Raw genomic sequence first — 19,596 nt, 5'->3', positions numbered from 1 at the left:
ATACCCAATGGGTCGTGAGACCACTAGTTCCACCTGAGGCTCTGGCTTTGATTCTAAAATGATATTGTAAACTTCTTTAAATGTGGCTCCTTGCAACTGTCGCCCGTTCCACTCTAGGACCTGGTCACCTACGAAACAAGAAAATTAATCACCAAACTCTGCAAATCAAACACTCATGCTAGTATTCATACCAGATTTAATACAGTAACAAACTGTCAGACTAATAGTCCACTATTTAGAAGTCTGGGGTCAGTAAGATTTTCTTTTTATTCAGCAAAAATGTATTAAATTGATCAAAAGTGATAGTAAAGTAGCTTTAAACTTACATAGTTACAAAAAAATAAAAATTTGTTATAAATAGTTATTTTTGGCTTATTCTATTTATCAAAGATTCTTAAAAAAATATCATGGTTTCCACAAGAATATTAAGCAGCACAACTGCTTTCAACATTATTAATAATAAGAAGAAATGTGTGTTAAGCAGAAAATCAGCATATTAGAATGATTTTGAAAATTCAGTTGTCACAACAAAAATAAATTACATTCAAATTAAAATAAACTAATCAAATAAACAAAATAAACATTTCAAAATAAACTAAAAAAAGAACATGTTTATAGATTGTAATAATATTTCACAATAGTACAGTTTTTATTGTATTTTTGATCAAATAAATTCAGCCTTAGTGAGAATAAGGGACTTCAAAACAATTACCAACTCCAAACTTTTGAATGGTATATCAAATACTGAAACATAGCATGTACCTGGTCTGAGATGCCCAACTGTATCCGCTAAACTCCCTTTCCTTACTTTGGTGATGAATGCACAAAGTCGCCCAGACTCTGTCATCTTTCCCCCAACCACCTGCAAAAGACAAAAAAAAAAAAAAAAGTTTAGATAATGAACTAGCGATATAGTATATTAGTTTTTGCTTTTGTCCCAACATTTTTACCAAGAAATGCCAATGAAATTTCACTGGTATTGTAGGTTTCATGACTCTATAATGAAGGTTTCATGTTGTTAATGTTTAGGTTAGCTACATAAGCTCAATTTTATGTGAATATATTTAACAGTTCTTGTCTTTTTTTATTCATGACTGATTTTATTAAACTAGAGTTCAGAAAGGATTATCTCTTTCGAAATAAACTGCACAAGTTACACAAGTTCGAGGGTGTGTGTACGTTATTTTCTGTCCACGCTTTTGAAAAAACCGACTGTTGGAAAAGGCCTGGAGGTCTGCTCCATAAACCCCACATGACCAATCGCTCTGTGAGAATCATACAAATCCAAATCAAATCCCCACTAATGGCAGCCCAATGCAAACATACAAAGAAGATTACGAGCTGCCTCCTGGATAAAGATGGCTTTACATAATGAGTGGCATGGAGCCGAGGGCGATTGTGAGTGTGTGTGTGTGTGTGTGTGTGTGTTTGTGTTTGTGTGTGTTTGACAAACTGCTGCTGGTAACGGATATAATGCACACGGTAGCACTGAGCTGACACACAGTCAGCCATTCAGAAAGTTAGTTATCAGTAACGATTCTCTGTTTCTCTCCACTCCGCTGAACAATCCATGTAAGTGCTTTAACAACAAATACAAGCTTTGCATTTCTGCTTTTAAACCCTGCAAGCACACAGCCCTGTTTCCTTCCACTGTAAGAGCTTTACTGTTATTAACATTATATCAGTTAATGAAATTACGGTATTTAACTGTAAATTTAAGTTAAAACCGTAAAACCTAAAACGTTGCTACCGTATTTTTTAAGGTAAAATTCCGGCAACCACAGCTGCTGGTTTTTTACCGTAAATTTTACGGAATTTTTTTTACAGTGATGTTTTGACGCTCTTTGAATGTCAACAATAAATTACAATGAACCTTTTAGACTTTCTCAGTAAACATTTGTTAAAAGTAGTAAGCATTCACTCTTAAAAAATAAAGGTTCTTTATTGGCATTGATGGTTCCATGAAGAACCTTTAACATCCATAGAACCTTTTTATTGCACAGGTCCTTAAAAATATAAAAAGATTCTTCAGATTAAAATGTTCAGTAACACTTTATTTTAAGGTGTCCTTGTTACACGTGTTACATGTACTTACTACTATAACAATTAGTTATGCATAATTACATGCAAGTAACCCTAACCATATAGTAAGTACATGTAGTTAATTAATATTACTGAGTACTTAAATGCATAATTACACTAACAAGGAAATAAAGTGTAACCAAATGTTCTTTTAAGAACTGTTCACTGAAAAGTTATTTGAGGAACAAAAATGCATCTATTGCATTGCTCCAAAAAAGAAAAGGGAAAAAAAAAACTTTTGAACCTTTATTTTTAAGAGTATACTTTGTATACTTAGAGTGCTCATCATTGCAAGTAATAAAATTTTGTTCATAATTGATCAATATATTTTTTTTTTTATTTGATCCACTTCGAAAATATTTTTCCTTTCAATTCAATCAATTCCTAATGGATAAACAATCCCACTCTACAACTGTCTTGTCCAGTATACTAAGTACAATGGGTTATGAACATGAATACTTATGACTTGAACATAAATATCAACTTAACTTTTATGATTTTAACCCTTTAAAATCCATGGCCATGTTTAATTTCTCTAGAAGACCCACAATTGATATTTCTGTTTTTTAAAAATGGTAGGAAATATTTTTTTCTGTAGTATTCAACATAAATGTTGTCAGAGTTCGTATTAAAGGAATAGTCTAATAAAAAGGATTAGAATAAAAATAATATATATATAAGTTGAAAATGTACTCACCTTCAGGACATTCAAGATGTAGATTAGTTTGTTTCTTCACTGGAACAGATTTGGAGAATATCATAATATTTGCTTATAGAGCTGCTTTGGCCTGTTTTCACTTGTAAGCAGTGCTTGATCTGCACATTTTCTTTTTGGCTGGAGAAAGCAATATTATGGATGTAGGACTCGCATTTTAGCTCTTTTTTTTTCTTTTTTTTTTACAAACAGCTTTTCGCTTCACAAGACATTAATCGATGGGCTGTAGTTGTGTGGATTATTTGAGGATTAGTGTGAAGTTTTTATCAGCGGTTTGGACTCTCATTCTGACGGCACTCATTCACTGCAGAGGATCCATTGGTGAGCAAGTGATGTAATGCTAAATTTCCCCAAATCTGTTCCGGTTGAAGAAACAAGCTCATCTACATCTTTTCAAATTTCAGCTAATTTTAATTTTTGGGTGAACTATTCCTTTAAAGCAGGAACTCTCCTTCAAAATGAATTGCTGCCATTACTGAATTACACAACCACGTGGGATATCAAAATCACATAAAGAGCATGTCCACACAGGAGGCCAAGTGACTCACTTTCAGTCCCAGAAGAGCTCCAGAGTCACGGGGAACGCTGCCGTCCTTCATGCGCTTGTTGAGCAGAATCCTGCCGATGAGTCGATCTCCATCTTTGGAGGGCTGCCATGTGACCGGGTGCTGTCAGGTCAAAACCACAACAAACATCATTTCAGAACACACAGAAAGCTGCCAGTGCTGGTGCGGGGAAGGCTGAGATGAATTTCATCTGATTTATCGCACAAACTCTGTTGTGATTGCAGGTGTTTCATGGGAGCAAGCCACACGTCTGGGACAAATCAAATAATGTTTCCTAGAGGCTTAAGGGATTAGCTCCCCCAAAATGAAAATTCTGTCATCATTTACTCATGCACCTCATGTCATTCCAAACCTGTATGATTTTCTGTTTTCCGTGGATTGCATAAGGAGATGTTTTCCATACAACAAAAGAGTATAGTAAGTAGCAATTGACCAATATGAGTTTCTCCAATGTCAAATAGTCGAACCGGAAACTAGAGAGCAAAATGGTCCAAGTGACTTCTGTGCTTTATTCCAAGTCTTCTGAAGTAATGGGATAGCTTAGCATGAGGAACCAACTGAAATGTCAGTCATTATTGGAAGCTGAAATTCTTGTGCTCTCAAATCTAGAGGGCGAGTAAATGATGACAGAATTTTTATTTTTTGATAAACTATCCATTTAAGGATTTAGCTGCAGAAAATGTGTCTAAAAATGCATATATTTTTTTTTACATTTAATGAACGTCTCTATTATAATACAATATATAAATGCTCAATTTCAGATATGAAATCAGAGAAAGATTTATAGTAGTGATCTGGGTTCAATACAAGTTAAGCTATATGGACAAAATCTACGACATGCTGTCAAAAAAGAAAAAGAAAAAAGGAATCGTCCCTCAGTTGGTAAAACATACAAAAACTGCTTACAATAGAAAAATATAATGGAGGTCTATGGGGCAAGGCATTCCAGATGGTTTAAAAGCAGAAATGTGAAGCTTGCGTTTTTGCTAAAGTGCTTATATGACTTATTTCATACAAATTGGCTGTTTTCTGAGCTATAAAGTTGTCTAAATTGTCATTTTATTGGTGAAATGACATTTCTGCATGAATGAAGTTCTGCTTACATGTTACTGACGTTATTCCTATGGACACTGTTTGCGTCATGTGAAAATACACAAATTTGCACATATACTGCAAAAGTGGTTTTAAATTGTAATGCAAAAAAAACCACCAGAGACTTGCACATTAAGTTAGTAATTATATCACACTGAACAGATACAGTATATAATGTTTAAAGTGGTTATACTTCATAAACAGTAATGGTGTAATGCCATGCCCCATAAATTTCCATTTCTTATCATTTGTACATACAGGTTTGGGGTCTGTAAAGTTTTTCAATGTTTTTGACTCACCAAGACTGCATTTATTTGATCAAAAATACAATAAAAACAGTATTACTGTGAAATATTATTACAATCTAAAGTACCTGCACTGAAAATTGCAGTCGATTACACAAATAATTTTAAAGAAATTGCAAGTAAAACACTGAAATAAACATGAAATTTTGAAGTAGAAAGAAACAGTATTTTCTTGTAAAACTACCTCTAACAGTATTTTCTTGTTTAATTAGCAAATTCGAAAAACAAAAATGGGTAATACTTTACAATAAGGTGTCATTTGTTAACATTTGTTAATGTATTAACTAACATGAACTAACAATGAACAATACATTTGTTAAAGTATTTATTAATCTTTGTTAATCTTAATTAATGAAAATACAGTTATTCATTGTTAGTTCATGTTAATTCACAGTGCATTAACTAATGTTAACAAATACAAATTTTGATTTTAATAATGAAAAAAAAAAAAAAAATGAAATTAACATTAACTAATGTCAATAAATGCTGTAGAAGTATTGTTCAAGCTTAGTTCATGTTAACTAACTACTGTTAACTAATGAACCTTATTGTAAAGTGTTACCCAAAAAATTCCTGTGATGCATAGATGGATTTTCAGCATCATTACTTCAGTTTTCAGTGTCACATGATCCTTCAGAAATCAATCTAATATGCTGATTTGCTGCTCAAGAAGATTTCTTAATATTAACAAAGTTGAAAACAGTCGCTTAATATTTTTGCGGAAACCATGATTCTTCACGAAAGTTCAAAAGAACAGCATTTTTTTTTTTTATAACATTATAAATGTCTTAACTGTCACTTTTGATCAATTTAATGTATCCTTGGTGAATAAAAGTATTAATTTCTTTAAAAACTCTTTTTACTGACCCCAACATTTTGAATGTTAGTGTATTCTCACAAAATGGCCAAAATTATTTTCTGTTGTAGTTTAGGAGAGCTTAACATGTACTGAATCCAGAACATTCATAAATGCTTCATAAATATCTTTTTCTTTTCTTTTTTAGCTAAAGAGGCTCTAGGTGGCGTAGAGTTTGTGTGATCTTCTTGCTGGGAGTGACATGCACCCATCACATGCAGAGAAAAGCCCCCCAATGGCTACAGATCCCGCCTCTATCACCACAGCCGAACCCCAACACCACATCCAGCAAACACAAGCCCGAATAATGGAAGAAGAAACAGACGATGTTCAAACTGAAAGTGAGGAGAACAGCATGGAAAGGCTCACGAACACAAATGGTGGAAACCAGTGATCCATAACATGGAGAGCAAAGGAATATGACAGTGGAAACGGAAAAAAGAAAAACAAACTTTGTGGCAAAACGAATCCTAGCTGGCCGTCTCTGAGCGGGTGAGCGTGTGTGTTTCGGAGCGAGTCTCCTGGAGTGTGTGTAGTGGGAGAGGGGGGAAGGAGTGAGGATTCAAACCAGTGAGGGGGTCTGGGGCCCTACCGCGGCTGACGGGGCCACTAACACGGCAATAAGACACAAGGCTGAGAGGGCATGCATCTGACAGGGGAACCCACATTCTCTAAGTGCCATGACAAAACACACAGTCACATGATGGAGTGATTCGCTGCTATGTCAACTACGGCAGCTGCGGCTAAGCAGCAAACGATAACAGAGCAAGCAAGAGGCTCCCCAGCTACTGCCACAGAAGAACAGAAATTTAAAACAGGAAAACTTGTTTTTTAAAACTGAAAAAAAAGGGATAGTTCCAAACCCGTATGACTTGCTTTCTTCCATGGAACACAAAAGGAGAACGTTTATGCTGCTCTTTTCCATACACTGAAAGCATATTTTGACACTGATGATGCTGAACAGCATTGGTTTTTGCGAGCCACATGACCAAACGTGAGATGCAGAATTAAATATGTTAAAGTGCAAACTAAATGTAAGAGATTTAAAGGAGAATAAATGTGAATGTAACTTAAATTTCGGTCAGTTTCACACAAAAATCAACCATATATACTACTGTTCAAAAGTTTCTGAAAGTCGTCTCTTATTCTCGCCAAGACTGCATTTATTTGATAAAAAATAGAGTGAAATCAGTAATATTGTGAAATATTATTACACTTTAAATTATTACACTTTAAAATAAGTTATTTATTCCTATGATGTAAAGCTGAATTTTCAGCATCATTACACCAGTCTTCAGTGTCACATGATCCTTCAGAAATCATTCTAATATACTGATTTGCTGCTGAAGAAACATTTCTTATCATTATCAATGTTGAAAACAGTTTTGCCTCTTAAAATATTTGTGGAAACCATGTTACATTTTTTCAGAATTATTTGATAAAAACATTCAAAAGAACAGCATTCATTTAAAATTAAAATCTTTTGCAACATTACAAATGTCTTTACTGTCACTTTTGATCAATTTAATGAGTCCTTGCTGAATAGAAGTATTAATAAAAAAAATGCTTAGTGACCCCAAACTTTTCAATGGCAGTGTAGTTTTAGAAGATCTGAAATATTGCATTCAAGTCGTACAGAACATTTTCCTTTTTGGAGCTTGACAGCTCTTGGTCACTGTCTGCTTTTATTTTATGGAAAATAGCAGCTTGGACATCTTCAAAATATCTCTTTTTGTGCTCCACAGAGGAAAAAATAAAGTCACATGGGTTTGGAACTACACAAATGTGAATAAATTATGGCAGAATTTTCATTTTGGGTGAACTATCTCTGCAACATCCAAAAAGAAGATCTCACCTAATATCAGAACAAAGATCATGTGAAAATGGAACAAAATGAATACATGAAAAGTTCAAACAAAACAAGGTCAAATGAAATCAAACCAATGCAGGCTAAAGAGGTCCCAGTACCTTCTCACTATGGCTATGCTCCTCGTTTAGGGTAGTGCTACTGCATGTATCAACCCCCGAATCTTTAACCTGGGGTTCACACCACTCAGCATCTTCTTCCAAAGAGTGGCCCCCAAAGCGTACCATTTTCTTTTGCCCCTCAGATAAGGTGTGTGACTGCTCAAAAGTTTGTCTTTTTCCCCTTTGACTGTCCCCTACAGACATGGGATAAAAACAGAAAGAAAAAAAAAACATGCAGAGTTGAAAATAAATCAAAAGAACAATGGAATGACAAAGAGTGACAGAGAGAGGGAGAAAACGACAGAGAGAGAAGAGCCAGAAAGAGAGAGAAAGAGGTGGGACATTAGGCTCCGCATGTCTCACCAAAGACATGGAGGAAGCATCGCTGCTATGCCACGTTGTATGATCCCACCAGTGGCCATCCAAATCTCCTGCGAGTGCCACACACACACACACACAATCACAGCACACACATACAGCAGAGGTAGTTTGTGAGGACAAAGGAAAGAGAGACATGTGGGGAAAAGAGACACTAAATTCACTCTCATACTGTTAAATGTGTTAGTCGCACTCATACTTACACTCACACTTACTGTACATTGATTGATACGCTCATAACCATAGTTATGCAACCTATGACAATTTAGGCGAGGAACCAAAAAAAATGACTTGTACCTGTTAACTGCAACAAAACAACAGAAGAGGTCAAACGTTTGCAGTGCTCAAAGAAACTTGGCTGAAGTCGCTATCTTCTAAGTCTGACTAATAAGATCTGAAAAGATCTTGGGACTGGGCTGTAATACACTTAACTTGAAGAAAAACACAAACACACACACACACAGTGTCGGAGTTGCCTGACTTGGCTTCAGTTTAAAATGCAGTCGGTGCATTTTAACTTTGTTAAACTGTGCTACTACAATTGGAGAGATATGACATCACAATCAGATATCAAAGATTTAAATATAGACCTTGAACACCAGAGAAACAAGCACACAGCCATCTTTAGAATTTTGTCTTTGAGCTTCGGCTTTTTGCGGTAGCTCTGATATCTATAGCATCGCTGTTGAAGTAGATTAACTTATTGTAGAGTTAATGAGCGTTATCAAGAACATTGTCATGTTTGAAGCGGATGTCATAACAAATGTCAGTAGACTGGGACGTTTTTAAAACGAACAGTTAATTTATAAATTCGCACGACCTGATCTTTACACTGTGGAAATACAAGCCAGAAGACAACGCACACAATGCTGAAAAGGGGCGGAGCTACATAAAGTCTATAACATAGGGCTTGATCAGATCAAATATGACATCATCCAAACACAGCATCATAAATTAGATACAGCATATATCTATAACAACAGATATGATATCAGCAGTGCTGTTTTTGTATTTTACATATTATTATAGTTTATGAATATTTTGATATTTTATCATTTTTATATTTTCTGTTTTCAAACTTTCTGTTTGTTATTTTGTTATGTGCTTTCATCATTTATTTTAGTTTTTAAATTTTTTTTTCATTTGGTATGGTGTATATATATATATATATATATATATATATATACATATATACACTTTTTGTATTTATTTTTATTTCAGCTTTAGTACTTCTACTTGAAGTAGTATTTCAACTACTTCAACTTATTTTTAGTTAGTCAACATTTATAATTTTGGTTTAAGTTTTTCAAGTTTCTCATCTAACATCTCTATTTTATTTGAGCTTTATTTTAATTAACGAAACTGTTTAAGTAAATAAGTAATTAAGTAAATATAATACCATGCAATATTTAACATCATCAGACATGCTAGCGCTCAATCAGCTTGACATGGCTTAAACATCAGATGAACAGAGCAGCCAATCATGCAGCAGCTTTAATAACAGACACTGATCTACACATGGGACTCATTACATTAAACTTCAAAACACCAGTGCCGGTGATAATGACAGAGAACTGCAGACTTATGAGAATTAATGCACTAAAGAATAAAGGGGTAATTCTTGTAAAAGCTCTTGTATAAGCTTTAGGTTTTGTATAAACCTAAAGCTATTCTTGTAGTACTCCACTGAATGCTCTGGTCCTTGAGAAAGTCATAGAGTATAATATACAGTACTATACACGGCAAAAAACACGGGGAAAAAATTAATTAAAATGGGTTTAAATATATATATATTTTAAAGTGCTGATTTTTCATAATCTGAAGTATTTCATCTCATTTGATTATTTAAAACTTGATATACGCAAACCAAAAGATGATAATTCTTAAATTATAGATGGATCTCACATAAATAACTCACCCTCAATTTGTTCTTAACCTGCACCTGAAAGTTGTTTTCTTCTGTTGAGCACAAAAGAAGATTTTTTTGAAGAATGTCTAATATTTATGTTTCCAATTTTAAATGTACCAGTTACAGGCTTGATGATAAACCAGGATGAAAAGTCCCAACGATTAGTATTACCATTTCATAGTTTTATTATCATTAAAACCATACAATAAAAACAAACAGTTGCTGGTAGCCATTGACCTTCATAGTATGGAAAAATTATAATAATATGGAAGTCAATGGCAACCAGCAACTGTTTGGTTAAGTACACTCTTCAAAATATCTTCTTTTGTGTTCAACAGAAGAAAGACATTCATACAGGTTTGGAACGAAATAAGTGAGTAAATTATGACCGAATGTTCATTTTTGGGTGAACTATAGGGTGAAAGCAGGTAATGCAGGTAAATTAGGCCATGTTTTTTCCATTTATCTCAATGACGAAAGTGGCCCAATTAACCTGGGACAAAACAATAACAGTAGCTACACAATGCTATTCTTCTGGAGCACTGCTGCTGTCTCTCTCTCTCTCTCTCTCTCTCTCTCTCTCTCTCTCTGTGTAGTGAAAGCGAGAGCGCAGCGCTCTTAGCAGCTAGGTTCTGGGATCTATTTCTCTCTCGCTCTCACGTTCTCGGCAGAAGGCGGAAGTGCTGATTCAGGCCTGAGCACAGCTCCCAGGCCACTAGCACACGGCTCTCCATCACTCTGACAACTCAATAAAAACCCAGTGTAAACTATTAATTGGATCATTAATTATTGATGCTGTTTTTACTACGCGTGAAGGGGACAGGAGAACAGAGAGAGACAGACTGAAGAAAGCGACATGGCGTACAATCATAAAATGAGTATTGATATTTGTCTCCATGAAGGTTTCGAATAGGACAGCTTTGCCTGAAACTGAAGATGCGATCTGATTGATTCCCCTTGGCATGACATGGAAAACGGGAAATTCCCGAAGAATGAATGCTATTCATTTGCATGTGCTGTATGCAGACCTGATTCTCTATTACGTCAACATTTTTAGTGAACCCAAGACAGAAAAAATATATACATTTCAAACAATTATGAATTTAAATGTGCTATATTTACATTTCTCATTTTAAATTTTAACATTATTTACTATGTAAATATTTACTATTTACAATCAAATAAATATTTCATATTAAAAATCATTTCGGATTAAAAAACATAATTCGGATGGATGGATGTGTCATCTGGTAAAGCACCACCCCAAATGTTTTCTAATCACACATGCTTTTGACCATTACACAATTCGGCATGAATCGTACGAGGTTTTTTGGCTGCTTTGAGAGCAGGTCTGAATGCAGAGTGAGCCGAGAGCCAATCACAGTGACTTATTCCGATCCGAAAACAGGCCTGCAGCAAGAGAATACCATGGTAACCTGCTTTCACCTCATTACATCTGATCTTCAGACAGTCAGACGGCAAATCAAATAACTTCAAAACCTTTATTCAGAACAGGAAGCCCGAAATATAAACTGTCTGCTAGTCTGCTCTAACAAAACAAAGAACAACCAGTTCATGGTTAAAGTTGATCTGTACTAGTGTCCAAAGACATCAGATGTCAAAAGTGACATCCAAGTTTTGGATATTGTGTTTAATGCAGTATTTAAAGCAGCTTTTTTCCCAATGTTAAAATTCTTTCCTACCCAGTTTAATATACTATATTGGAAGATTGTAACCCTGTGGAAATGTCCAAACCCTGCTCTCACTGCATCTGAATAAGTGTACTTCCTTATTATACTGTATAGTATGCAAAAAGCAGCACATCAAATTAAAAGTATGTCTGAATATGCAGTAGTCATGAAAATTTACACCACCATTCAAAAGAGGTCAAAAGGTCAGTAAGATTTTTCAAAAATGTTTTTAAAAGAAGTGTCTTATGCACACCAAGGCTCCATTTGTTTGATCAAAAACGCTGTAAAAACAGTAATATTCTGAAATATTAGTACAATTTAAAGTAACTGTTTTCTATCTAAACCCTCTGGGGTCTGAGGGGGTTTTGGGGTCCTGGAGAAGTTTTGACATGCCCTGACATTTGTGTTTTTTTTGTGCCGCTAAATATTTTTGTGATTTGTTTTTTCAGGATTATTTAATAGAACGTTCAAAAGAACCACATTTATTTGAAAAGGTCATTTTTTGTAACATTATAAATGTATTTACTGTAAATTTACTGCATCCTTGCTGAATAAAAGTGTTCATTTCTTTCAAAAATAAATAAATAAATGACCCAAACCTTTGAATGGTTGTGCAATTCCAGCTGATGCCACTAGTGGTGCATAAATATATTTATATTTCATTACGTTTGTGTCAGTAACGTGAGTTTAGCAGAGACCAGCAGCAATGAGAAAAGCTTTAGACTATCATAGGAAAGTCTGAAATAATCAATAATAATTCACTTCAGATTTTGTTGCATGCCACATTTTAAACCACTAGCATCACCAAACAAAATTACAAATACTCTGTCCATCTGCTATTGGTCAGACAAACAGATAGCCCCACCCCAAATTTACACCATTGGCTGACCACTGCTGCTATGCCAGGCAGATCAAACAAACAGAAAAAAAAAAGTTTACACTTTTCATGGAAATCAACCTACTTGTAGTTGTCTGAACTAGCACATTAAACGGTGATAGAAGAGAGTATTTTAACATTACATTACAAAAAATAAATAAATGAATAAATAAAATGACCCACACCGTGAAAAAAATGTGTGTATTTAAATAAGCTGAACCAATAATACAATGATGAAATCCAGTAGAATGACTGATTGTCTGGTTGTAATCATGCAGAAACGCTACTATCCCTGTGCCGTATCTCCACTGCGCTCGGCTCTCATGTGTGATAAAGCTGACGGGAAAGGCAGTCTTATCTGGCCTGATGTGCTCTCCCCTCCTCCCTAAAACTCACCTGACCTTCAGAGAGAGCATTACTCCTCTCCTCTGGTTATAAGTGTAGCTGTGAAACCTGGAAAATCAGAACATCAATAATGTAGAACTGTATGCTGGGTTTTGTCCTCGGGATGCTTATATAAGTGGCTCGGACCGAGTTGTTCTCTCTCCAGTTCTCTATCCCGCCTCCATCATCCGGACCCATTCATGCAACTCTGTTCAAAAACCTTACTGTTTGTTGTTTACACAGTAAATAAAGTGCTGAGATACTCAATTAATTCCAATACATTAGCATGACATGTAGCTAACTTGATACTCTAATACGCATAAAAACGGCATTACTGTATGAATGCACACTGCCAAACAAAAAATATATACAAATACATTAAGGTGCATTTGATTATTTTGTTTCACTGTTAAAAAAAGCATCACATTTCACCTTAATTTAAATCGGCATAAATTAAATGCACTATAACAAATAGTGCCATGATGTAGAAATATTTCACAATTGAAATAATATATTCCTGGCTACATAAAATAACAATGTAACATTATGTAACATAACATAATAAATATAATTTTAATTAGTTTTAATTTTTTTATTATTTTGGGATGCTTTTTAAATATTACAAATATTTGTCATCCATGATTATTTTATTGCATACAGAACAGATAATGTGATAAAAGGGCATTTATTGAGATAAAGTGAGTAGTATTCAGCTGGTCATGTGATCTTAACATGCCGTACCATAAAACATCTGTTTCTAGGCCACCAGTATGACAGAAGTCTTCAGGTTTCTCAAGCATACTGCTCATTTCTTTAGGTGTAAAACTGAATAAATAAGTGCACTTCTAACATTAATCCTTATCTTAATATTTTTCAAAATACAGAATCATCTCATCTCTCTTCCTCGCATTTTCTCTCTTTCCTCTGTCTCTCTCTTTCCCACTCTATCCCTCTGTTATGTAACACAGCCCATTACATCTGATCTGAGGGAACCAAGACAGCAATATCTGTCACTGGAGGACAGCCGAGAGAACACAACACACACACACACACACACACACACACACACAAATATACAAAGGTAGAAAGCAAGTCACAAGTCATACATACTGTAAATGAACACCAGTGTTGGAGAGTAACTAACAAGTAATTTTAAACAGCTGTGGAAATAATCAAAAACCATTTTCTAAACTGTGAATATCTAATTCATTCCAGTAAACTGGTTTATTTGGACAGTTCATGTGAATGAACCAGCTCAAAACAAAGTGATTCACTGATTCATGTCCTTTTTATGTTTTTTTTTTTTTATAGCTACATATTTAGATAAACACAGCAGTTCAGCATTAAGTTTTCGACTTTAATGTAGGTTTTTTTTTTTTGGTAGTAACTGCTTTTTTTGTAATTTAAATGAAGTTGAATTTCTTTATATAGTGAGTAGCATGAAGCTTGATAATCTACAGTTTCACTGTCAGACACGCACAATCACTCCTCTTGAAAGAAACACACACAGGTCTCTGCTCACACTTCCTAACCGCTCACACGACACAGGCCATTCACACACACTGTGAAACATCAGCATCAATCAGAGGTTATCAGCATATGAAATAATAAATAATATAAAAAAAATATCAAATATTAGCAACAGCTTTAAACTGATCGCACTACAGCTTTACTGTATTAAAGGCAGGGTATGTGATTTTTAAAAAACACTTTAGAAAACTGATTCGGGCCGAATAGCAAAACAAACTTGTAGCCAATCAGCAATAAGGGGCGTGTCTACTCGTTATGTGGAGGAGAGAGCTTTCAGTGCATGGGACGAACATTAGCCGAGCCGAGCGACAGAAAGATAGAGATGGCGGATAAAAAACAAAAGAGGAAAACGTCTGCGGAACGATAAGGCAAGAAGTAGGACCCGTGTAAATATCGGATCAGCTTTCCAGCGCTGGAGAGAACTCAAGGAGCGGAGGCCTGCGATCGGACGCCGAGGTTGCTTTGTTTCTTCTCAATAGGTGAGTAACACCGTGTCTACAACAGCTAAAGTCTGCCTACACCGGACGCGATCAAACGACCGTTGAAAACCATTTGAAATGTATGTCAGCACGTCATAAATAGAACCCGGCAGCAGTTTTCTGTCTGGGATTTGTTGCGCCGCGCCGCTCACGTCCGTAGACACGGTGTAACATTGGTTTTGCTTTGTTTCACAGAACTAATCGTTGCCTGGGTTGCGTACGTATATGTGGGGCGGAGCTATCAAAATAGGGGCAAGACCCTTTTGGGGTAGGGCCGTGTTTGTTTTGGTGATTTCAAATATCAACATTGGCTACCAGAAATCACTTACTCTGCCTTTAACATGCACTACAGTTCAAACATATGGGGTCAGTAAAATTTTTTTAAATATTTTTTTATTCATATTTTTATTCAGCAAGGATGCATTCAATTCAAGACCAAAAGTGACAGTAAATACTAATAATGATACAAAAGATTTACATTACAAATAAATGCTGTACTTTCTAATTATTTAAAAAAAAATCCTTGTATGTATCAAAAAATGTATCACGGTTTCCACAAAAATATTAAGCAGCACAACTGTTTTCAACATTGATAATAATAATACATGTTTCTTTAGCATATTTGAATTATTCCTGAAGTATCATGTGACACGGAAGTTGAAAATTTGATTTGTCATCAGAAATAAATTGCATTTTAAAATATATTAGAAATCAAATAGAAATCAGTAATTTTAAATTTCAATATGTCACAATATTACTGTTTTTACTGTGTTTTTAATCAAACAAACACAGCCTTTGTGAGCATAAAAGACTTCTTTCAAAAATGCAAAAAAATCTTACCGACCCCAAACTTTTAAATGGTAGTATACATACATATATAAATTATAAAAAGCTGCATTACCTTTCTCGCTCACAGACTCACTCTCGATCTCCACATCCTCACAGCTGGTGTACTCCGGTGTAGTGGCCAGTTCCTCTTCCGAGCTGCTCAGAGACACCTGCCTCATTTTGCCGCCCCTCTTCGTCTTGTGAGGTTTGGGCGGCGGCGGCCTGACGGACTCTGATTGGTCGGAACTGAGCGAGTCGTTCCGCAACATGCTCTCCATCTTTTCTCGTTTACTCTTCCTTACGGCCGAGACGGGATCCAGGTGCTGCTGCCTGTGGAGGGAGTCCACGCCGGGTGGACTGTGGTTGGACCTCCAGTGGGTGTGTCCGGGATCTGGTGAGTAGTGGGGACCCCGCAGGGGCCCCAAGGGCTCCTCCATCTCCATGTACGCCAGGGAGACATCACTGTGGCGCCGTTCGTGCCTGAATCTCGAAACCTCCGCATGCATGCGCATCTGTTCCTCGTAAGGTTGTGGTTTGATTGGGTAGCGGGCCAGGTTTGGGTCACTGCGGTAGCGGTTCTGGTACTCCTCCTGCCGTTGCCGCTGAAGCTCGTGCTCGCTGAGAGGCGGGCCATCGGGCAGGAAGCCGGGTTCAGGTGGATACTCTTCCTGAGAGTGCCAGCCGCCCCGTCGAGCGCGGTATGCACTCCGTGCTACCTCTGCGTCCTCGTAGAAGCGGCCGTAGCCTCCCCGCCATTGGCGGTCTCCGGCCCCGTAGTCAGACGGCGATCGTGGCATGCCGCCCGCCCCTGGGGCATACTGCGAACGCTCTGCCTTCTCCTCCCTTTGGTCGTATTTTTGGTTTGGATCCCTGGTTGCTGATGGACTTCTTTTCCTGTCAGTCAGAAAAAAAGAGCAAACATTGCTATAGGAATTGCAGATACATTTCGGAACACAACAACGTATAAAATTGACCTTAGGGCTTTTCACACTTGAAATGGTTAATCCTGGGTCATTCAAAATCCTGGTATCTTGTTTAATGTTTCAAACTGCTCATACTTTACCTAGGGTTAAAAGGATAGTAAACCCAAAAATTAACATTTTACTTTTATTTTCTCACCTTCAAGTTGTTCCAACCTGTACAAGCTTCTTTCTTCTGTTGAACACGAAAGTAAATATTTTGAAGAAAGTTGGTAACCAAACAGTTGCTGGTAACCATTGACTATCATAGTAGGGGGAAAAATACTATGGAACTTGGAAGTCAATGGCAACCAGAAACAATTTGGTTAACCGGCATTCTTCAAAATATCTTCTTTCTTTTGTGTTCAACAGAAGAAGAAAAACTCATACAGGTTTGGAAAAACATGAAGATGAGTAAATAATGATAAATGATCCACAATTTCTAGTGTGAAGAAAAAGTTTGTTTTCAAATTAGTTTCTTTGATACACCTTTAAAAAGACCATACATTTTCGATATCCAATCAATTCCTGATGGATAAATCAAGTCCCATCCTACATTTTTTTTTCTAGTTCAGTATGCCGTTTCTTGTAATACTTTGGATTATATTAGAAAAATGGTTTGTAAACAAGCTTTCACATTGTCATTACATAGACTATAATCAATATTCGATCTTTCAAAATCAGCATCAAAATCTTGTAATAAAACAGCAGCATCTAACTGCTCACTGCAATTTCTTTTAAAAACAAGCAACATCTCATTTTAAAACACATGCTGTTTTTACAAAAATAACCTGCCGCTAATGTGGTTACAACAGTGCTGGCTGTATGTGTCGGAAAAGACAAATGACACCAGTGTCCCCGGCATATGAGTTTCATCTTCAGAGGGAATAAGAGGCTTTGGCTCCTGGGAAGCCCAGAGAGATGCAGGAGGAAAAACTACATCTATACTGAAGGGTAAAGTTTAGAGCCTTGAAAAGATACAATCCATCCACTGCTCCCCTATCTGTGTCCATATAACTTGGGTTTGTGGATGTATTTCATTGATAAGCACATGGAAGAAGCTGTAATGTACACTAACAAGGGAACATCTGTGGTCTAACAGTTAACCATCTAATCCACAAATGTGTATTACACAAACCGTCTGCCACAACAAAAGCTTCCATTCTCCCAAAAAGCATCATAAATCTTTTATTTCTTTTATTATTTATTTCTAATTGCTTCTCCTACACAACAGTACATGATATGTTTCCTAGAGTTTCCAAAAGTCAATACAAAAATTACCAAAGTTTCACATCAAATTTTTTTGAAAACAAATATGAGTGAAATTTTCTGTATGAACTTAAACATTTCTCATCAAATTCTTAAATGAATTCATCTGAGCTAAATCTCAATATAACCTCAAACATTTCTCATTAAATTCTTCTGCAATCAAATAATCTGAGCAGTCTCAAACAATTCACATGAAATCCTTCTCAAATCAAATAATTTTAGCAAAGTCTCAACATGGACACAAATATTTCTCACCGAATTCTTCTCAAATAAATTAACCGGAGCAAAGTCTCAATATGAACTCAAATATTTCTCATCGAATTCTTCTCAAATCAATTCATCTGAGCAGTCTCAACATGAATTCAAACAATTCTCTTTTTTTTTTCCAAAACGATTAATGAGCAATCTCAATATGAAACCACATTTTTGTCATCAAATTCGCAAATCTGAGCAAAGTCTCAGTATGAACTCAAACATTTCTCATCAAATAATCTGAGCAAAGTCTCAATATGCACTCAAACTTTTTTCTCATATTGAATAATATGAACAAAGTCCCATTGTGAACTCAAACATCTCTCATCATATTCTTCTCAAATAATCTGAGCTATACTATCCACATTCGTTTTTTTTTTACTACAGTTCTAAACTATTACTGTATGTCAATAATTATCAATTTTTTTATTTCTCAGTAGGAATTTTAGGAGAATGCTGATACTCGAAATGAAACTGAGAAATCTGTTACGTTTCCTGAGCTATGAAAGAGCAGCTTCTGAGCATTAAACGCAAATATGAAATCACAACAAATACCACATCAGACCTAAACATACTGAACGTTCTTATGACCTGGATATGAAGTTAGTGCACTAGCTAGCGACAAGAACACCACAGTTCAACAGCAGCTATCTGTATTTCTGCAGGGTGCTGTGATCTTTAGTGTGCTGTTCAAGGGTCTGGAGCGATCTGAGAGCTGTTTTTGAGCGTGTACATGCACTGACTGATTAATGATCGTCTCTCCCACATCCTCTGGGCTCTGCTCAGGGGTTTTACTATGGCCGCCGTGTTCCTGATGCATTATTCAACAGCAGCCTGACACAGTCGTGCACCATTCACAAATCAAGTGCAGCAGATGCCTGTTTGTGTTTGGGATCGTGTGTGAGGAACAGGAACGTGTGTTTTGAAATGTAGAAACCTAATATTCATGACAATATACAGCCAGCATTAGTCAATATCACAAGTTCCAACCAGGAAAGTTAGATTAGCTACACACACACACACACACACACACACACGCAATATGCATATCGCTACAGCTTGCAATATTTGGGGCCATGAACAAAAGACAAAGAGAAAATCACTCACTGCTCTTACCTAAATAACTTTTGTAGCTTAAATAAGTATCAGTGCATATTGAATTCAAAGAGTAAATACTAAGCTGTGTTTTATTTTTGCTTTTTATTATTCAGTTCCTAAACTGATGTTAAAACGATTACACTAATGTTAAAATGACATTTTTATGTAATGCTCGAGTAAAACACATACGGTTCACTTTCAGAAGTTGTTGTAGGGGTGCTTTCTTATTAGAATCAGAATCAGAATGAGCTTTATTCACCACTTAAGTGTGCGCAAACACAAGGAATTTGCTGTGGTTTTACAGGAACTCTTGGTACTAGGGCTGGGCAAAAAAAAAAATCGATTTTTCGATATATCG

At 36.0% G+C, this 19,596-nt stretch overlaps 1 protein-coding gene across 1 annotated transcript in view; it reads right to left on the bottom strand.

The window, feature by feature from the left end:
• LOC107709709 (regulating synaptic membrane exocytosis protein 2-like) overlaps nucleotides 1–19,596 on the bottom strand; it is a 171,978-nt gene that overhangs the window by 74,339 nt on the left and 78,043 nt on the right. Inside the window, exons 9-13 of the mRNA XM_016514305.1 lie at nucleotides 15,734–16,554; nucleotides 7,948–8,015; nucleotides 3,346–3,465; nucleotides 763–862; nucleotides 5–128 (exon numbers count right to left, since the gene is read on the bottom strand). Of these exons, the coding sequence (XP_016369791.1) occupies nucleotides 5–128; nucleotides 763–862; nucleotides 3,346–3,465; nucleotides 7,948–8,015; nucleotides 15,734–16,554 (1,233 nt within the window). The remainder of the gene's footprint in view (nucleotides 1–4; nucleotides 129–762; nucleotides 863–3,345; nucleotides 3,466–7,947; nucleotides 8,016–15,733; nucleotides 16,555–19,596) is intronic.

The sequence above is a fragment of the Sinocyclocheilus rhinocerous genome, unplaced genomic scaffold, assembly GCF_001515625.1.
Source record: "Sinocyclocheilus rhinocerous isolate Xijiao unplaced genomic scaffold, SAMN03320098_v1.1 scaffold282, whole genome shotgun sequence".
Taxonomy (NCBI): domain Eukaryota; kingdom Metazoa; phylum Chordata; class Actinopteri; order Cypriniformes; family Cyprinidae; genus Sinocyclocheilus; species Sinocyclocheilus rhinocerous.
This window is presented reverse-complemented; position numbering and strand designations above follow the sequence as displayed.